This window comes from Octopus sinensis, unplaced genomic scaffold (genome assembly GCF_006345805.1).
Source record: "Octopus sinensis unplaced genomic scaffold, ASM634580v1 Contig18297, whole genome shotgun sequence".
Lineage (NCBI taxonomy): Eukaryota > Metazoa > Mollusca > Cephalopoda > Octopoda > Octopodidae > Octopus > Octopus sinensis.
In genome coordinates, this window is record NW_021835721.1 from 1 (window position 1) to 26,930 (window position 26,930).

At 42.0% G+C, this 26,930-nt stretch overlaps 1 protein-coding gene across 1 annotated transcript; it reads left to right on the plus strand.

Moving 5' to 3' along the window:
- The first annotated feature begins 5,627 nt into the window (after positions 1-5,627).
- Positions 5,628-16,711, plus strand: LOC115231353 (ADP-ribose glycohydrolase MACROD1-like). The gene is made up of 5 exons (XM_029801396.2): positions 5,628-5,826; positions 7,351-7,398; positions 10,511-10,612; positions 16,262-16,315; positions 16,549-16,711. Exons 1-5 carry the CDS (start codon positions 5,790-5,792, stop codon positions 16,692-16,694), a joined length of 387 nt encoding a protein of 128 aa, XP_029657256.1. The 5' UTR covers positions 5,628-5,789; the 3' UTR covers positions 16,695-16,711.
- The last annotated feature ends 10,219 nt before the right edge of the window (positions 16,712-26,930 follow it).

Here is a 26,930-nt window from a genome sequence, read left to right on the forward strand (position 1 = left end):
TCGCCATACTAATATGGCATTCTTATAAAAATAAGAAAAAAGCTGTCCGCTTATTAGCTCCATGAGGCCATCGCCTTAAGTTAGCTATTTGATACACAAACTGTATCCATATAACCTTCGAACAAGGGAGGTCAGTCGCTCCACACTACTTGACCGGCAGCTACAGACGCGTTTCGGGGTATTGCCCCTTTTCAATGCAGCGTAGCCAGCCAGTAGGTGTCGCTTCCGACAGTCTCTGTTCGATGGTTTTATTTACCTAGTTTCGGTGGAATACATCCACTTGTTTTCAATAATAGAAATATTAAAATAACTAAGTCACTCTAAAAGAGAACAGCGGCAGCGTTCCCGGAAAATAATAGTTATCGCCATACTAATATGGCATTCTTATAAAAATAAGAAAAAAGCTGTCCGCTTATTAGCTCCATGAGGCCATCGCCTTAAGTTAGCTATTTGATACACAAACTGTATCCATATAACCTTCGAACAATAACCTACTGGCTGGCTACGTATGTATATATATGTACTAGCAGTATAGCCCAGTGTTGCCCAGGATTAAGTTAGGATTATTAAGTGATCAATCGCTTTATCTCAAACCAAAATAAGTGACACCGACATCAAATTTGAGTGAAATTCTCTCTTGTGGTCAAACATAAAAACATCATATCTGCACTTTACTTCCCACTAGCAGTTTCCCAGATGTGTGTTTCTTGCTCTTTAGCCTATCTCACTAGGAAATTCCGAAGAGAGATAACTCTGGGCAGATTCAAAGCTGTAGCTTTATCTGAAAAACAGGCACTACTGGACTGCTTGGTTGGAATAAAAACAGCAGCATTAGCTATTTGTATTCTGACAAAGTGGTCCACTGGTGCAACTCAGATGTTGATTGTTTTTTTTTTTGTGTTCTTAGTGTATATAGTTCCTGTACATCTGCCACACACAAAGACTATTTTTTCTCTTTACCCTCCTGTGATTCTCCTGCATCTCTTATGTGTCCATAGCTTGCACTGGGTATATTGTGTGGGATTTCTACTACACATTTCTGAAATATCGCACAGGGCCATTTCCCTGAAGGGATTAGTTATCTTTTTCTTTTCTACTTAGTAGTGCTTTGGTCTTTGATTTTGGGCCTTGCTTTCACATCTGAAATTCCTTCTCTAATTCTTATATAATTCTTATATTCACCTATAAGAACAAGGTCATCAGCATAGAGAAGCTTCCATGAGCAACCAGTTTTAAATTCTTCTGTTATGATCGTGATGACTGGGTATATTGTGTGGAATTTCTACTAAAAAAAAGGTAACTCAGAAGTAAGCCTTTGTGAACTTCTAACTGCACGTTAAACTCATTGCTACACTCATTGCTGACTTTCACCTTATGGACTGCATCTTTGAGAGAACTTTCAAAGGCTTCCTCCATATTGAGTACAGCAGTTTATTTTTTGCTAAATGCTTTTCCTGCAGTTGCCTTACTCAGAAGGTAGTATCAGTAGTGCTTCTCTCTGGCACAAAACCAAACTGCAACTCATCTAGGTTAACGTTCTTCCTAATGAGTTGAGCTATGACACTTTCTGTATCTTTCATGACCTGATCCAACTACATGATACCTCTGTAATTCTGTCTAAAGCATCTCCTTTATCTTTGTAGCAGTTGACTATGATGCTGCTACACTAGTCATTGAGTTTAACCCCTTCCTGGATGACCTGATTAACTATTTGGGTGGCTAAGCAATGTCCCATTCTGCCTGATATTTGAAGCTTCTCAGCAGTTATTCTTGATGGATCAGGTACTTTCTCTGTCTTCATATCCTTAATTGCCTCATCTATCATGCAGTTGTCAACTTGGATAGCTGGTCCCTCTGTTGGGTTCTAATTAGAAAATCTCTTCTTTCCCCATGCATTCTCCTCATTCAACCGCCTTTAACTCTTTAGCATTCAGATTAATATGTCAATAGTAATCCTTATTCATTCACATTTTAAAAAATTAACCTGGTATTATCTTGTAACTTCAAGATTTGAAAGATGCAATTGTTTATTTTTAGAATGACATTGCAGGGTAGGTGTGAGATGCTGGTTCTGGCCAGTTTGAGCATAAAATGGGTGGAATATTTGGGCCAGCTACAGCTGGTTTAAACACTAAATGGTTAAAAGTGACATTTCTATGCCTATTCTTTTTAAAGTCACTAAGTACAAAGTATATCATCATCCATCCAAACACACTTCTCTCCTACAATATCCCATTTTTCTATGACACTGTCTTGCACTCTGGAACATGTCATGCTTCTGGTCCTCACACCACAGAACATTGGCTAACTTCCTTTCTGCTTTTCTCTTAGCTAAATATACCTATGGCCTAGCTTCCCTTCTAGCTAGCTGGTATAGTTCTCATCTACCCCTACTCTTCCATCCTTCCATGCCTATTTCTTTGCTCTTATGACTCTGTCTATTTCACTGTTCCAGCACCATATATGATGTATGTGTATGTATGTGTATATATGTGTGTGTATTTATATATGTATATATGTGTGTGTATTTATATATGTGTAAGTTGTATGGATAAGTATATATATGAACTGTTTTCACTCTGAATTTTATATTATCATTTCCAATTTATTTAACTCTTTATAAACTTCATTCTATCTTTACTTTACTACTTTTCCTTTAACACTCTCTCTTCTCTTGTTTCTCCATACCTCCAACATCATTATTGTCATTATTCTTATTATATTACTGTTATCATAATTTTTACAATTATTATTAATATTTGTATTACAACTGTTGTTGTTATTATTATCATCATTTTTACTATTATTATTATTGTTGTTACTGTTATTATTTTTATTTTAATCCGAGGCACCTTGACACCCCATTATGTTGAAGGCTATATACTACCAATTCTATTCACTACATAGATTCAGCCATGCTCTGTCATTGCAGTACTATTCTATTGCATACATTCCACACTTTTCTTTGTTTACCTTCCCCATGACCTCACTTTTTCTTTCTCTCTTTCTTCCAGTCCCTCTTTCTATTTCCCTCCCTTCTTCTCTATACATATTTCTCCTCCTAACTTAGCATTCAAATTCTACTGCTTTAACCATATGTACACAACTATTTCCATAAACTGGTTTATATTCTTGTGCTGGCAACCAGTATGGGCTTTGCAGAGTATGTTGAACACCTGGCTGATGTTGTTGTTCCTTGCTGTTGCATCCAGGTGCTTGGCTTCTTCCATCCATAACCTCTTTTGGTTATCTGTGATGACCTTGTATATGTTGTTGAACCAGTGGTATTCATTCATGTTGCCACTCAGGCAAGCTTTGCGACAGCAGTTGTTTTTCTTTTATGTCTGTAGTGAAATTCAGGGCTGCTTTGGAATAGGTCTTGAGTTTACCAGGATATCACCAGGATTGGTTGACACTTGATATAAAGATCTTGCAGTTGTTAGTCTCATCCTCGACCAGGTCACTGAAGCGATTGGTGATAGAACATGCAAATTTAGAGGTTATGTTGGAATCATGAAGACCAATGGCAATGTCATGACCACAGAAATTTCCTGCCTCAAATGCTTGAAGGAGCACTTCAGCCTTCTTTATCACCCACCTTTCACAATCAATCCTGTTAACCATGATGAAATTGGTGCCACTCTGAAGAAGCTCAACAACTGCAAAATCCCTCGAATCTGCGTTATCACTACAGAAATGTTGAAGGTGGATGGAGAAAACCTGATCCAGTGGCTCACTGGCATCATAAGCCACATATGGTTGTTTCTGCCTAACTGAAGGGTAAACAAACTCTCCTGCAACAAGCACAGGGGCATCACTCTCCTCTCTATTTCAGGCAAGCTCTACACCATGATCCTCCTTGGCCATAATCTTCCTGCCATTAGAAGCAGACACTGCCCACAAGTTGGAATCTTGCCAAACCAATATACCACTGACCACATTTTCCCTCTTGATCTTGTTATTGAATGATCTCGAGAGTTCTGTAAAGATCACCACCTATATGTTACCTCTGTCAACCTCAAGGTGGCATTCGACACAGTCGACCACACATCTCTCTTGTAAATTTTCAAGCTCATCAGTGTGCCTCCCAAGATCACAACCTGTTTTAACAGCTTCATAGCAGTTCTGAGAGCTGTGTGCAGGTGAATGGAAAGGATTCTGACTGGTTCCCAATCAAAAGTGGAGAGGGCTACATGGCCACATATGATCTCTTAAACTGTGTCATTGATTATCTTGTGACCAAGGTGAGTGAGTCTCTGGCATTACCTTTGGGAACTACCACCTTACAGACCTGGAGTGTGGGCACTACTATCCTATTCAGCAACTTGGTCAACAAGCTCTGGGATGCATTGACCATATACCAAGAGGAATCAGCAAAGCTTGGCCTTCAGGTGAGTTGGGCAAAATCCAAACTGATGCATGTCGATGATGGCCTGGACCCTCCCCCTCTCCATATTGGTCCCAGCATCAAGGAGTTTGTCAGCTTCCTCATCTACCTGGGATCCATAGTCACCCACAATGGAGACCTGACCCTAGAGAACTACAGGTGTGGTCTGGCTGCTGGGGATCATGTGTTCCCTATGGAAGCTCTTTGTTCTATCTCCTGGATGACAAAGCTCTGCATCTGCATGTCGGTCCTCTTCATTGTCCTCTATGGTGCAGAAACTTGGCCCCGCACGAAAACCCTTGTAAAGAAGATCAATTGCTTCGATAGCAGAGCCCTGAGAACTATTGAGAACATCAGAGGGTACCATCATGGTTCCAATGAAGAACTGTGTACACACATGCAGCCTCCCACCTCATAGCTACCCATCACATTCTCTGGTACAGTGTCCTCTGCCTCTGATTAGATCATCTTACCAGAGCCTTATTCTTGCTAGATGTAGCAGCTGCAGGCTGGAAGAGACCTCACAGCAGGCTCCACATCAGATAGCTGAATGTGATTAAGGAAGATTTCCAGAGGCTCAGCATCATCTTGGGTAAGCCAAAATGTCTGTTCAGAAGAAAGGCAAGAGAGTAGTAGAAACCTGCAAGATGATGCATGTATAGAGAGGATGCTGTTACGGTGTATGTGTGTACCAGAAATGGTTTTCAAGATTTCAATTAGGAAATCTTTTGGTCTTTGTTCTGGCTTGCCAGGTGAGATTAACAGTGACAAAATGGAATTAGTCGACACTCACTCCAGTTGTATGACCAGGATGATTGTAGATGTTCTCCAGATATCAAAATCGAGCATTGAAGATTGTTTGCATTAGGTTATGTCAGCAGGTTCAATATTTGGATCTCACATCAATTGACAGAAGAGAATGTCCATCTGCTGTTCATTGTAGATGTGTGAAGAAAACAACCTTTTTTGAAGAGAATGGTGACAGAGGACAAAAAGTGGATCATCATCATCTATGACAATGTTAAGTGCAAACGATCTAGGGAGAAATGTGAATCACTATAAACAATCTCTAAAGCAAGATGGATGTGCACTGTGGCCAGCTGAACAAATTAAAAGCAGCAATTCACAAGAAGCATCCAGCACTTGCTAATTGTAAGGGCATTGTGTTTCATCACGGTAATGCCAGATTATATATTTCTTTATAGACACAGCAGAAGTTATTGGGGCTTGCTGAGAAGTTTTGCTGTATTTGCCTAACCTTGCACCTTCAGATTTCCACCTGTTTTTGGTCTTTTCAAAACTCATTAAATGTACAGACCTACACCTCTGAAGAGGATGTAAGAATTCATATGGAAGAGTTTTTCGCCTGTAAAGACAGGAAATTCTTTGCACAGGGAATAATATGATCTGCTCACAAGATGGCAGAAAACAACAAAATGGTAATTATATCATTGATTGAATAAAGTGCTTTGTGTTTAAAACTTGTCTTACTTTTGCTTAAAAAAAAAAGAATGGATTTTTTGGCCAGATCATTATGTGTGTATTTTGAGTGTGTGTATGACAGGTTCCTGCACAATTTCTGTCTATCAAATTCCACTCACAAAGCATTGTTTAAAGCAAGACTACTATAGGAGAGTTTTAACATAGGTGTAAGCTCTCTTAATAAACATGACCTTGTGGTAAGAGAGCTTACACCTGTGGCTGGAGCTATTTTGGGTAGGTGCATACATGCTAAGTTGGTTCTTCCACATGTGAATAAACTAATAAGTTGAAAATCCTGGGTCTGACCAGGATGTAAACCACTTTGTCTCATCCCTTTTTCAGGACAACATAGACAACAAATGACATCCTTGAGGGTCATTAAATATAGGGTTCATGAAAGTGGGTGGCTCATCCTTGAGTTTCAGGAAGTCCACTCTGGAATACAGCTATGGTTAGGGCTATTCCCAAGTACTAAACTGACCACCTTTTTCCACAACAGTTATTGTTTTGAGCTGCTTATGTCTCACTGACCAACTGTAATGTCCGATTTAGATTACTGATTCTTTGGGATCTCGATTGTGGTCTCTTGTGGCCTCTTGTAGCTTACTTGGTTGGAGCTAGGCAGAATCCAGTGACTAGTTGCAACAGTCCTGATTGGATGGCATTTAGAGTTATGATCAGCATACCTGGGGGAGTTGGCTGTTGAGATAATGGATGCACTTCTGGGATGTGTGACACCATTCACATTAAAACCTACCGGTACCAGCTATAACCACCTTGATTGGGACAGGGCCTCATCCTTGCACATTGCTAGATCGAGTGCACCTGTGCACCATGTTGAAAAAGGGGTAAGGGAATTTACCATTTGATCAAGTTGCCATGCAATGAGATTGAACCTATAATCATGTGAATGTGAAATGAACTTAACAGCACAACCATACAGTGTGCCTAAGATCAAAAGTATTCCAACCATGGCCATCTAGTCTTTAACTAAGTTATACTGTATTCAAGACTACATTATCCTGTATATATGAGGGTAGGGTGTATGATTTGAGGGAGATTAAGTTGCTATTTCTTGCAGATGGACTGACCACACAGGCTCTCATTTTGGTTTGTACATTGAAGATAGGTTTGATCCTTTGGTCAGCTATTTGACTTTATTTATTCTTCTGTGTTGTCAATCTTTCACTCTGAAAGGAGGAGGACATTATTAGGCTGACTTGACCTGTGATATACTGCAAGAAATTGGTTGGGTCATTTATTGAGAGTTGTGGTAGAGGTATCAAGTGGGGGATAGACAGTCATAGACCACAGTATTTATAGCAGCCATTTTATTGTCCATAGACGAAACACTTAAATTTTCTTTATTCTTTCATATGTAAGAAATTATCATTGTTTTTCTTTGATATTCATATCTATAAAATTATTAGTATTATTGTTGTGGATGAAATATTGTTAGAGATTGCTGGTTTATTTCTTAGGTCGTGAAGAAAATGGTGATTATGAAGACAAGAAACAACCGAAACATAGTAAGTGATTACTGGTCAAGGGATTTCTCTCATTATTTCTCTAAAGTCACTTTGCTTCATTGAAACTGTTAATTTTTGAATTTGGATTTAAACAGGAAAACAAATTTATAGTTATTAATATAGGTATAATCTAAAATAACCAATGAGATTATTGGGCTGAAGTGATTCTGTTGTGCTGGAGTTGTAAACTACTCTAGTGCTCAGACCAGGATCAAGAAACAATTTGCTCAAACTCCTTATTACAGGCTGCATGTTATGTCTTGTTTAGTAGTTTTGCATGTTACTGTTTAGCCCCATGCTACTCTGATCAAGCAGACTGATGTTAAAAGATATTTCAGCCATGACCATCCTGTCTTTTAAAAATATGTCTAGAACTATATTATCTTTGAGCCTTTTCCCAGAATAGGATGGTATGATTTGACAGATTTGGCTGCTGTTTCTAGCAGGTTTAGCAATCACTTAGTCTCATTCATTGCTTTGTTTTGATGCAGTCTTGAGTCCACTTTTCAATTATGAGTTCCTAGTTTCAATCCCATTACATGATACCTTGGTTAGATGTTTTCTTTCATAACTTCCAATCAACCCAAGTCTTGTGAATAGTAGACAGAAACAGGATTATTGTCCTAGTCGACTGTACCTGTAATTCAAATGTCCAGTTTTGCCACAATCTGCCTAAGGATTACATTAAAGTACCGACATCTGTGGAATTCTCAGCCACTTCAATTCAGTGAGTTAGTAGTTCCAATTCACTGCTTTTACATCCATTTTTTTTCCTTTGCTGGCTACAAGTTGGATAGATAGTTTAATTGTTGTGTGTATGTATACATGTCTGAGTACATGTTTGCATGTGTCACATTGCATTCCTGGTTATCTGACTGTGTTATTTTCTTTCCCTCCAGTGTTGCCCCCAGCCATCTCAGTCTTTCATACATTTGCTTATGTTGAAGCAGGATGCCCATAGCACCAGATGTCTGGTTGTTAGTTCCTGGTGTCTCTAGCAGCTTCAATTTTCTGACTGCTATTTTCTCACTTAACCCTTGTAACCACTTATAGAAATATTTGAAACTAACATGATTGTCCCCTTTGGTGTTAAATATTGCATACAGCATTTGGGTGGAGTACACATCCAGAGACTTCTGTAAGATATGCTTTAGAATCCAGTATTCACAGTGCCATATAGTAGAACAGTTGTATAGAAGAAATTGAGTTTGATAAGTCAGAGGAGGTTCAAGTTTCACACACTGGCTATGCCATTCAGATCCTTTTCTGCAAGCACCTTCATTTTGAGGTCCTGATCTCTCAACTTGACTCATGAGTCCAGATATTTGAAGTCTTTGACTTCCCTTACAGTAGTACCTCCTATTTTCATTAGAACGGGATAGTTTGCATGGCAACCTTGCACATTTTATCTCCACTCTGCTTGAGAGCTCCATGTGGTTAGACAGCAGTCTGATGTGATCTACACAGTCTAATTTCATTAGGGACACAATAAGTTGTCAAGACCTTAAATGTAATAGTGAAACCAAGTTTCTGCTACTGTGCTTTCTCTCATGCAAAAACACACATATGTATGTATGCACTTCAACTTTCTGACACAGTCATGCCAAGACTACCTGAGCATTATATTAAAGACATGTCCCTAATAATCACTTATGGTTCAATGACTTGGCAGTTCTGCTGAATGAACAATCTTAATACTTACTGAAACCAGTAGAAGTTCCATTTTACTTTTTGCTTTTGAACTGCTTCACATCCACATAAAATGTTTTTCTTTATACAAATTGTCTAAACAAAATGTTTCACAACTTCTAAAAATAACTGGAACATGAAAATTAAAAAATGTTTTTAATGATTTTGGAGTTTAGGAAGGAGCTATGTCCATAACTTTGTTTGCTGGTGAGAATGCCTGGGAATTCCAGAAGGATTAACCATAAGACTGATGTAGAGTCTGGGAGTAGAGGTACACACATGAGTGACAGAAGGAGAAATGTAGTTTGGAATACCTGACTGGAGATGACATGAAATCATGATCTTTAGAGCAGAGGCCACTGCAGTAACAATAGAAACTGGCTAAATGAGGAGAGCCAGAACATCTGTGAATCAAAGTTTGGAGTGTATTTGTAAACAACTTTGTGGGTTGCCCTTTTTTTTCCCCCTTAGATAAAGCCTGTGGTGTCTGTATCTGTAGTAGCAGTAGTACTTACCAGCTGTGGTAGCAGTATTGCCCTGCTGTGAGAGTACATTCCCTTGCTGTGGGAGCTGGACTGCCCTAATGTGACAGTACTCCACTATGATTCTCACCTGACCTTTATAAAGGGATATTTACTGTTTGGGACTGAAGTGTCTTCTATCCTTAAAGAGAAAGGTAAATTTTTATTGAGGATGTATATGTCAAGGGTTGCAACACTTATCATTTGTGACAACTTTGGTGGTAAAAGTTGTATAGCGTTTACATGTGTGCTGGTTACAATGTTTTCATTATCTGTCATGATTGTGTCTTTGTATTGCTGAAGGAGACAAGACAAGATCTCAGTGGAGAATGTTAACGAGGTGTCAGTTCATGGAATCAGGTTTGGATGATGTTTCAGTTCAGAAGGTGGGGAATAAATGGCAGTACTGTCTGCATTGAAGTAGGCATTGTGAGAAGGTGAAGCCCAAGTAGGGTTTCAGTAGATCTGGCTTTACAAAAGTCAAATAGTTGTCATTACATGGAGATAGGCAGGGAAGAAGGCTTCAAGATAATGGAGAATTTTGTTAATATATGTCTCCATTGAGTGATAGGACAATAGCAAGCAGGAGTTGGGACAGTTGATGCCTCTTACATGCAGGTTTTTCGTCATTTGGTAAGAGGAAACTTTGTGTTACCCCTCATAAGTTTAACTGCCATTTGAGAAAATCTGGAGAGAATCAACTCTTGAACACGAATGGGAATGCAGATAAATTCAAAGGCACAGTTTTCAGAGTTCCAGTGCTAGTGGTAAAATGAATTTTTAGGACAATTTTCTGATATATTTTTATGACAAGAACTAAAACAAACTCCATGTTAATTTTTTTGTTTAGGATGGAAATTTCTTTCTATAATTTTTTTTTCTCTGAAATCTTTTATTTTTAGATAAACAGGAAGGAAGAGAAAATTCAACTGATTACCTCTCTATCTCTAATATTCAAACATGGCCAGAATATTTTGTAACTTCCATTTCTCCCCAAAAAAGTGGTAAGTTAACTGCCCTGTTTTGATATTGTGTGTGTGTGTGCTTGCTTGTATTCTAGCTGACGTATGCTGTAATTCCTGGAAAAGCGGGGCTTATCCTTTGGTTCTGTTCCCATTATTGTATCACGCATCCAATAACAACAATACAAAGTATGTAGCCCTTAAAACAGTTTTTGTGCATTTACATAGAATACTGAACTAACGTACATAGGATATTGTTGCCAGCCTCGGCTGGCCCCCGTGCCGGTGACATGTAAAAGCACCGTCCGTTCGTGGCCGTTTGCCAGCTCTGTCTGGCCCCGTGTCGTTGGCACGTAAAAGCACCATCCGTTCGTGTCCGTTGCCAGCCTCGGCTGGCCCCCGTGCCGGTGACGCGTAAAAGCACCGTCCGTTCATGGCCGTTTGCCAGCTCTGTCTGGCCCCGTGTCGGTGGCACGTAAAAGCACCATCCGTTCGTGTCCGTTGCCAGCATCACCTGGCCCCGTGCCGGTGACACGTAAAAGCACCATCCGTTCGTGGCCGTTGTGCCAGCTCTGTCTGGCACCTGTGCAGGTGGCACGTAAAAAACACCCACTACACTCGCGGAGTGGTTGGCGTTAGGAAGGGCATCCAGCCGTAGGAACACTGCCAAATCTGACTGGGCCTGATGAAGCCTTCCGGCTTCACAGACCCCAGTTAAACCGTCCAACCCATGCTAGCATGGAAAACGGACACTAAATGATGATGATGAAACCTAAATAAGGTATGAATACACACATTGTAAAGTTATGAAATTAGTTACCTGATAGTAAGAATTCTAATAAGGTAGCTCCGAAAAGGGCTTTAATGCGTTCCTAGAGTATATAGAACTTAGGAAGAAATACCAATAAGGTCTGTATCCCAAAATCATGAAGCATGTTATATAATAACAGGCTAATCAGATATGAGATAATAACAATTCAAAGTAAATAGCTCTGAAAAGGTTTTTTTGTGTGTTCCCAGAGAATATTACCCTCAGGGGCGCTAGTGTTGAAATAGATTTACAATCTGGTGAGATCGTCAAATTGCTTGAACGGAGGTGTGTAGATATATGCTGTATTCAAGAGGTGAGGTGGAGAGGAGGTTCTTCTAGGTTCCTCACGGGTAAATGACAGAGGTATAAAATTTTCTGGGCCGGGAATACTGAAGGAGTCGGGGGAGTGGGTATGCTTATTGCCGAAAAATGGGTAGATAAGGTTATCGAGGTAGTCAGAGTATGTGACAGAATATTGAAGATTAGATTAGTGCTCCATCATAGTTTAGCAACTATTATATCGGCCTATGCCCCTCAGCCAGGGTTACCCGATGGACAGAAAGACCGTTTCTATGACACCCTACTGCAGACCACATCATTGACGAACAACAGGGACCTTCTCTTTGGGGCTGGTGACTTCAATGGGCATGTTGGATGATATGCTGAGGGCTTCTATGGCGTTCATGGAGGCTATGGTTATGGTTCTCGCAATGAGGAGGGAACCAGGCTGCTGGAGTTCTGTGATGCGAATAGTCTTATGGTTTGCAACACTAACTTCAGGAAACCAACAAGCCACTTGGTCACCTACCGTTCGGGCCACCATACTAGCCAAATCGACTACATCCTTGCCAGAAAAAGGGAAAGATGGCTGCTTATAAATGCCAAAATCTTCCCAGGCGAAGAATGTACCCCACAACATAGAATGGTAGTCAGTGACTTTAGGATCAGGACTAAGAGGACGACTAGAAGACGACCAACATGGAGAAGAAGGGTCTGGAAGCTTAAAGACCCTGCTAACGGACAGAGATTTAGAGACATGTTACTTGAAGCCTTCGACGAAATAGAAGGGGGTATAGCTACACATGGGGTAGAAGATAACTGGGCGCTTCTAAGGGACAACCTGCTGAAAGCCACTGACCAGATCTGTGGCTGGTGCAAAGTCCCCACAAGACCCAAAATAACATGGTGGTGGAACAATACTGTTGACAGGGCTATTAGACAAAAGAAACAGGCTTGGAAGGACTGGAAGAACGGTGGTAGCAGGAAGTGTATCAGACTGCAAGAAGGGAAGCTAGGAGGCAGGTTTATTTAGCCAGAGGGGAAGCAGATAGGAAAAAATTTGCCAATGTCCTGCGCCGTGAGGATGAAGACTTGAGGTATTTCGTATAGCAAGACAGTGTGTGAGAGAGAATCGTGACGTGGTAGGAGAAAAATGTGTTCGCACGGATGACGGCTCACTTGCGCTAAATGAGGATGCAAAGAGAGGTTGGAGAAGCCACTATGAAAGGTTGCTGAATGAGGAAATTGAATGGGATAAAGAGAGTCTGCCGAATGTTGACCCAACAGAGGGACCAGCAATCCGAGTTGACAGTTCCTTAGTAGTTAAGGCAATTAAAAGCATGAAAACTGGGAAAGCCCCAGGCCCATCAGGAATTACTGCAGAGATGCTCAAAATATCTGGTAGTGTCGGCTATAGCCTAGTCACCCGTATAGTTAACAAGGTGATACATGAAGGAGTCATTCCCAATGACTGGTGTAGCAGCATAATAGTCAGCTGCTACAAAGGTAAAGGTGACGCCCTAGATACAAATAACTACAGGGGTATCAAGCTGCTGGATCAGGTAATGAAGGTTACGGAGAGGTTATAGCCCAACTAATTAGAGAGAGAGTTAGCCTAGATCAGATGCAGTTTGGGTTCGTGCCAGGGAAAAGTACTACTGATGCTATTTTCATGGTAAGACAGCTGCAGAGAAAATACCTAGCCAAAGACAAGCCCCTATACCTGGCTTTTGTTGATATGAAGAAAGCCTTCGACAGGGTCCCCCGATCCCTCATCTGGTGGTCAATGAGGAAACTAGGGATAGATGAATGGTTAGTGAAAGCTGTACAAGCCATGTACAGAGACGCTGCTAGTAAGGTGAGGGTTGGCATTGAGTACAGTGAAGAATTCAGGGTAGAGGTTGGGGTCCACCAAGGTTCAGTCCTCCAGGCAATAACGGAGGAATTCGAGACAGGATGCCCCTGGGAGCTCCTCTATGCTGATGACCTTGCTCTAATTGCTGAGTCTCTATCAGAACTAGAGAAGTTTCAGGTATGGAAGCAAGGTTTAGAATCGAAGGGCCTTAGAATCAACCTAGCCAAAACCAAAGTCCTAATAAGTAGGAAGGTAGACCAATCACAAACGCCTTCAGGTAGATGGCCCTGCTCGATCTGTAGAAAAGGTGTAGGTAGAAACTCTATAAGATGCACCAAGTGTAAGCTATGGACACATAAGAGGTGCAGCAATGTCAAAGGAAGGCTAACTAGGAAGATGGTTTTTGTATGTGGCAGATGCTCAGGAACAATAAACACTGAAAATGCTCTGAGACCAACTTCCGTCACTTTCCAGGGAGAAAAACTAGAAGTAGTTGATAGTTTCCGTTACCTAGGTGACCAAGTCAGTAGCAGGGGCGGGTGTGCTGAAAGTATAACTGCTAGAGTAAGAATAGCCTGGGCAAAGTTTACAGAGCTCTTACCCCTGCTGGTGACAAAAGGCCTCTCGCTCAAAGTAAAAGGCAGACTGTATGATGCATGTGTACGTACAGCCAAGCTACATGGTAGTGAAACTTGGGCTGTGACTGCTGAGGATTTGCGTAAGCTTGCAAGAAATGAAGCTAGTATGCTCCAATGGATGTGTAACGTCAGTGTTCATAATCGACAGAGTGTAAGTACCTTGAGAGAAAAGTTGAACCTAAGAAGCATCAGTTGTTGTGTGCAAGAGAGACGTTTGCGCTGGTATGGTCATGTGATGAGAATGGCTGAAGATAGTTGTGTGCAAAAGTGCCACACCCTGGCAGTTGAGGGGACCTGTGGAAGAGGTAGACCCAGGAAAACCTGGGTCGAGGTGGTGAAGCACGACCTTCGAACTTTAGGTCTCACCAAGGAAATGACCAGAGACCGAGACCTTTGGAAGTATGCTGTGCGTGAGAAAACTCGGCAAGACCAGTGAGAACAGTCAAAATCAAAATCAAACCAAATCAATACATATATCAGAAAGCAGAACCAAATTGAGGTCGATCAACATCAGGGCCCCCGTGCAGGTGACACGTAAAAGCACCATCCGTCCGTGGCCGTTTGCCAGCCTCGCCTGGCCCCCGTGCCGGTGACATGTAAAAGCACCATCCGTTCGTGGCCGTTTGCCAGCTCTGTCTGGCCCCCGTGCCGGTGACACGTAAAAGCACCATCCGTTCGTGGCCGTTTGCCAACCCTGTCTGGCCCCCGTGTCGGTGGCAAGTAAAAGCACCATCCGTTCGTGTCCGTTGCCAGCCTTGCCTGGCCCCCGTGCCGGTGACACGTAAAAACACCATCCGTTCGTGGCAGTTTGCCAGCTCTGTCTGGCACCTGTGCGGGTGGCACGTAAAAAGCACCCACTACACTCACGGAGTGGTTGGCGTTAGGAAGGGCATCCAGCCGTAGAAACACTGCCAGATCTGACTGGGCCTGATGAAGCCTTCCAGCTTCACAGACCCCAGTTGAACCATCCAGCCCATGCTAGCATGGGGAACGGACGCTAAATGATGATGATGATGAATGAATGTAGAAACAGACTGACATATAGTTTTACAGTAGACATACAAATAAATCAATAAATTTAAAAATAAAATAACATGTAGATTATCAATACATTTACAACACTTATGAAAACATCAACATGGCTATCAATATGAATTAAGAAAATGTTCCTACATGTAAACAGCGAGTGAACTGTATGAAGACAGTGGAGATTGCAATGTTATTGATAGATAAATCATCGATTTCTGTTGTTTAGGAAAATACTATTTACTTGTTCAAGGGTTGTGCTGGGTAAATTACGAAAATAACTTTAACAGTTCGAATACTAAGAAATATACATACTCAACTTGATTTATACCAAATAAATGTCTGATAATTTCTTGTAAGAAAGTCCACATAATGTAGAATGCTTGTTTAATAAATCGAGAAGTATTTATTATACATTTTTTCATTTATTATATATAGGAAATTGAATGGGTTATTTCCCTTGGTGGATAATGGTTATATATGTGGATCCCTTCTATGGGCCATAGCCATCCAATTATTGATTTTTATTAAACTTCAGTGAGTCTGGTAACAAACTGGATGCTACTTTAGCATGTTTGCAAAGTTTCACGAAAATTCATTAACAGGTGTAGACAGCAACTTAACACAAACAGACAACTTGCTTTTATATATGTATAAGATAAGATATATATATATATCAACATCATAAAAATGTATAAACTTTTGAGAGAATACAAAATCACTTTTCTTTTGAACTGAATATCAAAGCAGATGACACTGCGAAAAATGATAGCATGTAAATATTGGGTATATATGCTTTGAGATCCACTTCAATAAAAAGAATTATATCCTGTCAGCTAGGTCACTGATTAATTATCCTGTGGAGATAAAATAGCAGAAAATAGTTTTGTAATCTAATAACAGGGAATGTAATTGATAATGTAGTTATTTGCCAAGCAGTGGATAGATGGTTCAAGTCACACCATTGACACTCTTGTTCTCTCTCAACTTTGCATCATCATTAACTTACATTAGAAATCTGCATAATTAATTCATTTGTATTTATTGTTTTGTTTTATTGTTTGACTTTATTTTCATTTTAGATAAAGATATTGTAGAGAAACAAAGTGGGTGGAGTGCAGGAGATGATGTTAAAAGTGAGTAGCTATTTCACACCTTCTCATTTCATGATTCGTGAGTGTGTATTGTGTTATGTGTGTATGTCAGTGCAGGAGATGATGTTTAAAGTGAGTAGCTATGTCACATACTATTATTTCACATGGTTTATGAGTGTATGTGTTTGTGAGCCTATTTGTATGTGTACTTTATTTTATATGTAGGTGTGTATATATTTATATACCCAATGTTTCTGTCTTTATTTATTTTGCAGTATACTCAGTGAATCCTGACATTAATAAAAAAATATCATTGCACAAAGGTGATATTACTAAGTTGAAGGTAGATGTCATTGTTAATGCTGCTAACTCCTCATTGCTTGGTGGAGGAGGAGGTAAGTTGATGAGATTTTGTAGGTGAAGGAGGGTATTTTCAACGTATTGTAGTGTTGTAAAATATGGGCTGCATTATGGAGTGGTGATTGTGTAGAATGTGTTATAATATTGGTTCATGATCATATAGAACATGGGTTGTAGTATCAGGTGGTGATAATGCAATGTGTTACATATTGAGTGGTAATCATACAGAATATGGGTTATATTGGGTGATTGCATTAGAGTATGTTATAATCTTAGGTGTTTATTGTGTGGAGCAAGAGCAGTGGTTCCCAAAGTGGGCGGTACCATCCCCCTGGGAACAGTGGAAACATCTAGAGGAGTGTTGAAGAAAATTGGGGTGATGGATGGCATTGTACCCCCTCTATTTTTAAATGGTACACATGTGTTTAGAAACTAGTGCTTAAAAAAGTTATGAAATAGCAAGAAAAGAAGAAAAATGAATAAAAAAGAAACTCAAAAGTTAACTAGTGAAGCTGGTCATAAAATTCTCGAATTTTCTAGAAAGATGAAAACATGGTGTTTACAAAAAAATTGTCAACAAGAACAACAGCAACAAAGGAGTGAAAAGATTGTGTGTGTATATATGTGTGTGGATGTTTGGTTTTATGTATCTGTGGATGTATAGTTTTGTGTGTGTGTGTGTGTGTCTATGTATGAATATGTAAGATTCATGCCGTGCTGTATAGTGTTTGTATATGTAAACATATACGATGTATGTATATCATCATCATCATTTAATGTCCACTTTCCATGCTAGCATGGGTTAGATGGTTTCACTGAGGACTACAAGCCTGGAGGCTGCACTATGCTCCAATCTGATCTGGCAAGGTTTCTACGGTTAAATGCCCTTCCTAATGCCAACCACTCTGAAAGTGTAGTGAGTGCTTCTTATGTACCACCAGCATGGGAGCCAATCAGGTAGCACTGGCATCAACCACACTCGAATGGTGCTTTTTACATGCCACTGGCATGGAAGCCAGTCAGGCAGCACCAGTATTGACCACACTTGAATGGTGTTTTTTATGTACCACTAGCATCAACCACGCTTGAATGGTGCTTTTTACGTGCCACTGGCGGCACTGGCATCAGCCATGACTACGATTTCACTTCACTTGACAGGTCTTCTCAAGCACAGCATATTGCCCGATGATTGAAGGGTACTTTTAAATGGGTAGGTTATGTGATATTGGCATTGGCCACAGCTATGATCTCATTTGATTTGCTGGGTCTTCACAATCACAGCATATCTCCAAAGGTCTCAGATGCTTGTCATTGCCTCTGTAAAGCCCAGCATTCAAAAGTTGTGCTTCACCACCTCATCCCATATCTTCCTGGGTCTACTTGTTGCACAAGTACCTTCCACTGTTAGGGTGTGACACTTCACACAGCTGTCCTTATCCATAAACATATAAGATTACTACTGAGTATATTTATATATATAGACATATAAGACTACTTTCATGCCATTTTTACCCCTCTCTTTTATAGTCCTTAATCTGGATGGTGTATGGGAGTGAAGAATTTGTACTTCATTGAATTGAATACATGATGTACCCAGGCTCTATGCTACCTGCATTTGCACAGATCTTCTTTTCAGACACAAACAACATGCCCACAACAATTACCTTCCCATTGTCCCGCCCAAGTACACAGGTTTTAGGGCTGCAACCATCAGCGTTAGTACAATGAAGGGAGATCTGGTGTGATTATCGAAATAATGGAGCATCACCATGTTGATATGTGTGGTGTGCAAGAAATGTTAGATTCCTCACAGGTAAGAAACAGAGGTTTAAATTCTTCTGGGTAGGCAGGAGTGATGGAATGGGTGGTGTGGGCATACTCTTAGCAGAAGAGTGGGTGGATAAAGTAATTGAGGTAGTCAGAGTATGTGATAGGGTTATTAAGTCGACACTCATCATAGATAGATTAACAGTTACATTTATCTCTATGCTTCACAGGCTGGGATGGCTGATAACCAGAAGGACCTTTTCTATGAGGTTTATCTGCAGACTACCTTAATGACAAATGACAGAGACTTAGTTATTGAGGCTGGCAAATTTAATGGACATATGGGCACTGTTTCATGTTATATATATATATGAGAGGATTAATATGGTTTGATGATTATTTATCATCAGCCATGTTCATGCAACTTGTTGCAAGAAGCAAATTAATTCTTATTTCTTTATTGCCCACAAGGGACTAAACATAGAGGGGACAAACAAGGACAGACAAAGAGACTAAGTCAAATACATCGACCTCAGTGCGTAACTGGTACTTAATTTATCGACCCTGAAAGGATGAAAAGTCGACCATGGTGGAATTTGAACTCAGAGTGTAAGGGCAGACGAAATACCCATTTCTTTACTACCCACAAGGGACAGAGGGGACAAACAAGGACAGACAAACGGATTAAGTTGATTACATCGACCTCAGTGCGTAACTGGTACTTAATTTATCAACCCCGAAAGGATGAAAGGCAAAGTCGACCTCGGCAGAATTTGAACTCAGAACGTTAATGGCAGACGAAATACGGCTACACATTTCACCCAGTGTGCTAACGTTTCTGCCAGCTCGCCACCTTTAGAATTAATTTGCTTCTTGCAAATGAATTCTATAAATGTTTCCCTAATGCAACATAGCAAGCAAGTTTCTTATTGTATTAACTATTAAACAATTCTGCTGTATTCAACTTCATTCAAACAAAAGGTGAACTGTTGCAATTGTTATTTGATTGGAATAAATTCAAAGTTAACATGACAAATTTTTTTTCCTTTAGTCCTCTATCAGAAATATTTGGTATCAAGCTCATCAACTGAGGTTTTGCATTATAGAATGTTATTCTGATTTGTTAGTTTGTATGCCATTTATGATTTAAATAGTTAAATCCTACCTGCTGTTTCACAAGGAGATGGTTTACTATATGTTGATAGACATTTAGGCACAATGTCGAGAAGTTCAGATTCTAAATTTGTTCCCATTGTGAGGGGCGGGTGTCTTCTACTGTGGCCTCGGGTCAGTCTGTCTTGTTGGTGAAGCTGTGAAGGCATGTTGGGTGACCTGTGCAAGTGTTTTGAGGGTCTAACCTTGTATATTTCTGGCACTTTCATGTCATGCTGGATCTGCATGGAAGTTGTGTAATACTGTTCCGTCTGAGACTGCCTCAGGTTTGTTAGTGCAGGAACTACTTGTTTGAGGATTTTCATACCTTCCATTGTAGTTTCTCTAAAAGCATGAATTGGGTGGGGAAAGCATTATTTTGCCAGGTGCCTCCAGATTCTTGATATGTTTTTGAAATAAATTGAATCACGCATGTCCTGATTCAATTTGTTTTAAAAGTGAATCAAGAATTTGGAGGTGTTTGGTAGGATAATGTTTTCCTTATTTAATTCATGTTTTTGGAGAAGTTGTAGTGGAAGGTGTGAGGATCTTCAAGTGGGTGGTTTTTGTGTTGACAAATTTGAGGTGGTCTCGGATGGAATGGTGTTACATAGTTTCCATACAGATTTGGCATGACACGGGGGTGCTCGAAGTGTACAGGTTTGGACCTTCAAGTTGTTTGTGCGGGTCGTCCAGCATGCTTTCGCAGTTTCACTTGCAAGTTGAACTGATTTGGGGCTGTAGTGGAGGACACTTGCTTCACAAAGTGGGAATAAATTTAGAATCTGAAACTTGAACGAAATGAAGTTAGCATGATCCGCTGGATGTGTAATATCAGTGTGCATACATGACAGAGTGTAAGTGCCCTGAGAGAAATGCTGGACATAAGAAGCATTGGATGTGGCGTGCAAGAGAGACGTCTGCGCTGGTATGGTCATGTACTACGGATGGATGAGGAGAGATGTGTGAAGAAGTGCCACTCCCAAACGGTTGAAGAAATCCAGGGTAGAGGTAGACCCAGGAAGATATAGGATGAAGTGGTCAAGCATGACCTTTGAACATTGGGTCTCACAGAGGCAATGACGAAAGACCGAGATCTCTGGAGATATGCTGTGACTGCGAAAACCCGACAAATAATGTGAGTTCATGGCTGCTTCTTGTACCAGTTTCGCATAGCCCCAGCCCATCCAAAGTATCTTGGATTGCAGAACAACCTGCTGTGCTTACCTTGGATCATAGGGTAACCTGCTGTGCTTGAAGAGACCTATTGAGTCAAGTACATCAACATCAAAATAAATATCAGCCTCCCCTGGCACCTGTGCTGGTGGCACATAAAAAGCACTCACTACACTCACGGAGTGGTTGGCGTTAGGAAGGGCATCCAGCTGTAGAAACACTGCCAGATCAGACTAGAACCTGGTGCAGCCTCCTGGCTTCCCAGACCCCGGTCGAATCGTCCAGCCCATGCTAGCATGGAAAACGGACATTAAATGATGATGATGATGATGGGGTGCATGGTGTTTATGGCTTTGGCCCAGGAATGAGGAGGGAACAAGGCTACTGGGGTTCTGTGATGCAATGATCTTGTGATCTGCAACACTAACTTCAGAAAACCAGCCAGCCACCTAATCACTTATCATTTTGGTGGGAACATAAGCCAGGTTGATTACTTCCTCACCAGGCAAGCAATAGGCTGATGTGCACAGATGCAAAGTCTTTTCCAGGTGAAGAGTGTACACCCCAACATGCCTATGTTACTAATTAGTGACTTCAGAATTAGGTCTAGAAAAGATTATGGAAGCTCAAAGACCCAGAAAACCAACAAAATTTAGAGAATTCTACAGGAAGCCTCTGATGATAGAGAGGAGGAGGAGGAGGTAGGGACATATAACTGGAAGTTCCTTCAGGATAATTTACTGGGGACAGCTGACCAAATCTGTGGCTAGTGCAAAGTCCCAGCCAGGCTGAGGGTGATATGGTGGTGGAACAAGGAGGTGGATAGCACTATAAAAGCAAAGAGACAGGCCTGGAAAGACTGGAAAAACAGTGGAAGCAGAGCACTGTATTAGGGAGCCAGAAGGGAGGCTAGATGAAAAGTTTACATAGCAAAAGGAATAACAGAAGGTAAGAGGCGTGAGGTGTTCAGGATTGCAAAGAGAGAATAGAGATGTGGTGGGTGAGAAATGTTTGTGAATGGATAATGGTACTTGCACTCAGTGACTCGGAGAAGAAAGATGTGTGGAGATGTCATTATGAAAGGTTACTCAATGTGGAGAATGATTGGGAGAAGGAGAGTTTTTCAGATATCAAACCAATTGAGGTACCAGCCATCGGAGTTGATAGCAGTATAATAGATTAGGTAGTTAAGGATATGAAAGCTGGGAAAGCCCCTGGACCATTGGGTATCACTGCTGAGATGATTAAAATATCCATCAGTGTGGGATACAGCTTAATCACTTGCATAGTTAATCAGGTTATTCAAGAAGGTGTCATCCCCAATGACTGGTGTAGTAGTATTATAGTTAGCTGCTACAAGTGTAAAGGCGATTCCTTAGATAGAAACAACTATAGAGGCATCAAATTACTCTACCACGTCATGAAAGTTACAGAGAGAGTTATAGCTCAACTGATTAGGAAAAGAATTAAACTAGATGAGATGTAGTTTGATTTTGTACCTGGGAAGAGTACCACAGATGCCATCTTCATAGTGAGACAGCTGCAGGAAAAGTATTTGGCCAAAAATAAACCATTGTACTTAGCTTTCAACAGGGTCTCCCACTGTCTTATCTGGTGGTCTCTAAGGAAGCTAGGAGTAGAGGAGTGGCTTGTTATAGCTGTTCAAGCCATGTACAGTGATGCTGTCAGTAAGGTGAGAGTCAGCCTTGAATAGAGTAATGAATTTAGCATACAAGTTGGAGTTCGTCGGGGATCAGTTCTTCGACCCCTTTTATACATCATAATCTTCCAGGCCATAACAAGAGAATTCAAAACTGGATGCCCATGAGAACTGATATATGCTGATGACCTCACTGTTATTGCAGAATGTGAAGCAGAACTGAGAAGTTCCAGGTATGGAAGCAAAACCTGAGATCAAAGGGCCTAGCAAAGACTGAAGTTGTTGTTAGCAAGAAAATAGATAAGACTCTCTTTCTGTCCAGTAAATGGCACTTTTGCTGTTTCTCACTTTCTTTTTCCCTTGCCTTTCTCTCTGGCTGGGTTGCCATGTATCTCCTCTACAGCAGCACACTTGTTCTGCTCTCATTCATGATCAATCTCTCTCTCTCCTCTTGCTTTTCCCTCTGGCTTAGGTAATCAAGTATGTTCTTTACATTGGCACGCCTGTTTCTGCCCTCTTTCTCCCCTCACTCTCTGTCTCTTTCTAAGTCAGTGGTTCCCAACCTGGGATCTGCGGACCCCTGGTGGTCTGCAAAGTTAATACTAGGGGTCCATGAGCTAAATTCAAAATTTTATATGTATGTATACATAAGGATAAACATATTAAAAGGGGTCTTTGGGAAAACTCATTTCAATAAAAGGATTGGGAACCACTGTAGGGAAGCACTGAGAAAAGGATGGGAACCACTGTTCTAAGTAAAGAACTGTACAGTTATTTTAATGCATTTTATGAGTGTAATATTCGTCATTGTTTAATGTCTATCTTCCATGCTAGCATGGGTGGGACGGTATCACAAGAGCCAGCCAGGCCAAAGCCTGCACTAATCTTCTGTGACTGTTTTGGCAGGATTTTTACAGCTGGATACCCTTTCTAACATCAACCACTCAGCAGAGTGGACTTAGTACTTTTTACATGGCACAAGCATAGGCGAGGTGAGGAGTGCTTTTTATGTGGCACAAGCACAGGCAAGGTCAGTTTTGGCAAGGTTTTTACAGCTGGATGCCCTTCCAAACACCAATCACTTTACAGGAAGTACAAGGCTACCCATTTAAAAAAAAAAATCAGGAATGAAGACAGGAACAGGTATGCTACTGTAAAGAAAATACATGGTTACCCAACCTCAGGGAAGTGCAGGAGGAGAGAGTAGAAGACAGCAGGATAGAGATGGTGGCAAAATGCCAAGCATATTCACAAGGAACAGGGATAAGAATATAAATGAGATGGTTGAGTAAAGGGAGAGAGAGATATAGATGGTGGCAAGTGCTAGGGCATATCCTTGAGGTTCAAATCTCTATATCTATAAACGGCAAAATGTCTGTGTGTCTGTTTGTCCTTTATACAAATCCAGTTTTTCACGTAAAAGGCTCGCATTTTCTATGGGCTTTCAAAACTGTCTGAGGGTGGTCGTGAAGATCTTTTCATTTCCCTAGTCACCCCAGAAAGCCATTAAAAAAAATCAATAAACTGACCCCTTATGCCCCAAATTGCTAAAACATGCAAATTTGTATGCAGTGTGTGTACAGCTAGATACGCCAATAGACTGCCAGCTGTTTTTTGATTGGACAGAGATAATTTTACCCTTGACAGTTGAATGTGCGTGCACATTTGCAGACAGTCTGTATGACTCAGCGCATTTTTGTGTTTTGTGAAGACGCGTTATCATGTGTTTTGACTTTCAAACGTGCATGCTTTTTTGATTTGAGAAATGCAGGGAATAATTAAGGAGTTAGACCAAATGAATGACAAGAGAGCAAGATTTTCATGAAAGACCAAATATGATTGATATGCTATCATTCCTTAAGTATTCTGTGGTGTGAACGATGAAAAGAGGACAACAGAAAAAGGGAGAATGGAAATGCAATCGGGCCTTACCTTGTCGAAGATTAGTTCGGATCTCTCTCAGCCAACTCGATGCGTCTCGTGCCATCGTCGTCTCTACAGCAACTGCTCGATCCCACACGTGCGTCCTGCCTGCCGCTTCCGCTTCCTGCCGCGCATGCGCCCTGCAAGCCCTACTTCCGCCCTCCCCTATCCATTATCCTCTCACCAACACCACACGCCCCCCTGATCTACAGATCACTGAACCGACTTTCTCACTCGCTCCCGCACCTGAAACTGGTTTCATAATCAGCCAACCAGGGAGGAGGGTGCCGTTCCCTCTGTGGTCGCAGTGCGACCCTAGGACTTGTTCCTGGTGTGTTGCTGCTGGCCTTGTCATCCTGTCTGTTGTTTTCGTCTTGCCCACTGCTGCTGGTCCCATCCTCTGGGGCATGGACAATCCTCCGTATATCCAAAATGTAGCGTGGCATACCATCGACCGAGATGTTATTTTTTGAATTTACAGAGGTTATTGTCCCCTTTCTCCATTGCGATGTACACCGTGCGTTTGGTGGTTTTACCTAGACTTCTTCCCCGACCTGCACGAAGGCGTGCTCTTCCTCTGCCCCAGGTCGCATTGATGTAGTACACGGATGCCTCCACTCGTACCTGAATATTGCCCTGTGTGGCACCGACTCCTCAGCCTGTCCTGATCTGGGCGACATATTGTACCAAAACACAGCCTTGACTGGTGAAATGTGACCCCTCTCTGCCATGGCCTTGATGGTACGATGATGCCTTTCCACCACCCCATTTCCACTTGGCCGGTATGCCGCCCTGAAGAAGCGGTTGACCTTCCACTCATCAAGCATTTCTCTCAGCACATCCGAGCGCAATGCAGTGCCGTTGTCCAGAAGCAGTTCATCCACGGGGCCTCGTTCCAGGAATATCTCATTCAACACTTTCACAATTTCTTCTGCGGCCCCCGACTTCATCTCCCTCCATATGGCCAACCGCTCTGGTCCGCAGTCAACCATTGAGAGGTATGTCCCCTGCCGGTAGTGTGTTATGTCCACCGCCAGTCATTTCCAGTCCTGGTCCCACTGGAATACTTCCCGCTTCATGCACGACCGGAGCAGGGTCGATGGACTGGCACCTGTCACAACTGCTAACCACTCTTTGCACGCTCTGTCTTGTTACGTTGGAGTCAACTTTTCTGGCTAGGAACAATGTCCTGTCCACACCCATGTGATGCATGGTGTGCAGTCTCCGCAACTCCGAGTCTCTCAGACGGCATACTGCAGCTACAGCCTGCTTCGCATCCTCTGGCACCTGCAACCAGGCTCGCTTTACCCTGGTCAGGACGTCTGCCCTGTTCTTCTCGGAAGGCACAAAGATCACGCAGTATTCCTAATCGACGCTTTACCAGCATCTCTGCAGCCCCCTTTGGTCCGCACTCTCCGCTCATCGGTGATGACTGCTGTCGCCCAACCAAGTACAGTGGCCGAATCAGTCCTGATTTCTATGGTGTGCAACCCCCACTTGAAGGCTAGATTCACCCCCTTCAACACGGCATCCAACTCCGCCACGTTGATATGATTGCAGTCATCCGTCTTCCTGAGCCAGGCTGCATCTTCCACCGTGACACCTCCCACTTCTAAGACAACCCCTATTGCGATGCTACTGGCGTCACACCATACGATCCCGCTCTTTGATTTGGGAACATACCAGCTGCCCCTCACTGGGTCCTCTGCTCCTACTCTGACCAAGACTTCCTGCATCATGTTGATCGTCCTCTCCCCCACTCTATCATTCCACTTCACTCCTTCGGCTCGTCTCTTGATGAAGCTACATGCTGTCCGGAGCCAACCTGCAATCGGGTAGTGTCCCACCAGCTTCCCACACACAGAGAACAGTTCCCGTCTACTCATGTTGGCGCCCAGTTCAGGGACCTCATTCCCTCGCCGGAACATAGCTTGAGGCCCACTGCAGCACCTCCCTCCATTGCCTCTGGCGGCTTGGCGATCAGTCCAAAACTCTTCAGGTGGCCTATGACCTCAGTTGCTGGTATCACGGCTTCATCCACCAGAATGTCATCGATGTATGAATTGGTGGCCCTTTTTACTCTGTCCACCTTCCCCAGGATGGCCTTGAGAATTGTTGCCATAATCTTTGGTGCTGAATTCAACCCGAATCCCAACCTGGTCAGACAGTACATCCAGCCCCTATACCTGACGAGCTGGTACTTCCATAATTTCTCAGCCAAATGCACCTGTAGGTATGCCGACTTCAAATCAACAATCGTGGAGGCCCCCGTCGTCTGCCTCCACTCTCGCAAGGTGTCTCCGCAGACATCCGTGGCCTCGCCGCCCGTATGACACGACACGTGGTCATTCAGCTCTTGGAAGTCAAGCACTGGCCTGACCTTATGCTTTGTGGGCTGTATCACCGCCATCAGTGGCAGGACTCCGCTCTCTTCTTTTTCCCAAGGGATCAATATGCCCTCCTTAATCCACCGCTCCACCTCCCCCTCGAACTCACTTCTGGCATCTCCTTTTAGAGTATGCTGATAGCAGCCCACTTTATTCTTTAACATCGGGGGCTCTCCCTTCCAGTGCCACTCCACTGTCCACCTCTCGCCATCAAAGACAGCCTGAAAATCCT

Excerpts from the sequence above, each read along its gene's own strand:
- LOC115231353 (XM_029801396.2), top strand. The coding sequence starts at position 5,790 with ATGATCTGCTCACAAGATGGCAGAAAACAACAAAATG. Across the intron at positions 7,399-10,510 it reads CAAGAAACAACCGAAACATA|ATAAACAGGAAGGAAGAGAA; the intron begins GTAAGTGATTAC and ends TTTTATTTTTAG. Across the intron at positions 16,316-16,548 it reads TGCAGGAGATGATGTTAAAA|TATACTCAGTGAATCCTGAC; the intron begins GTGAGTAGCTAT and ends TTTATTTTGCAG.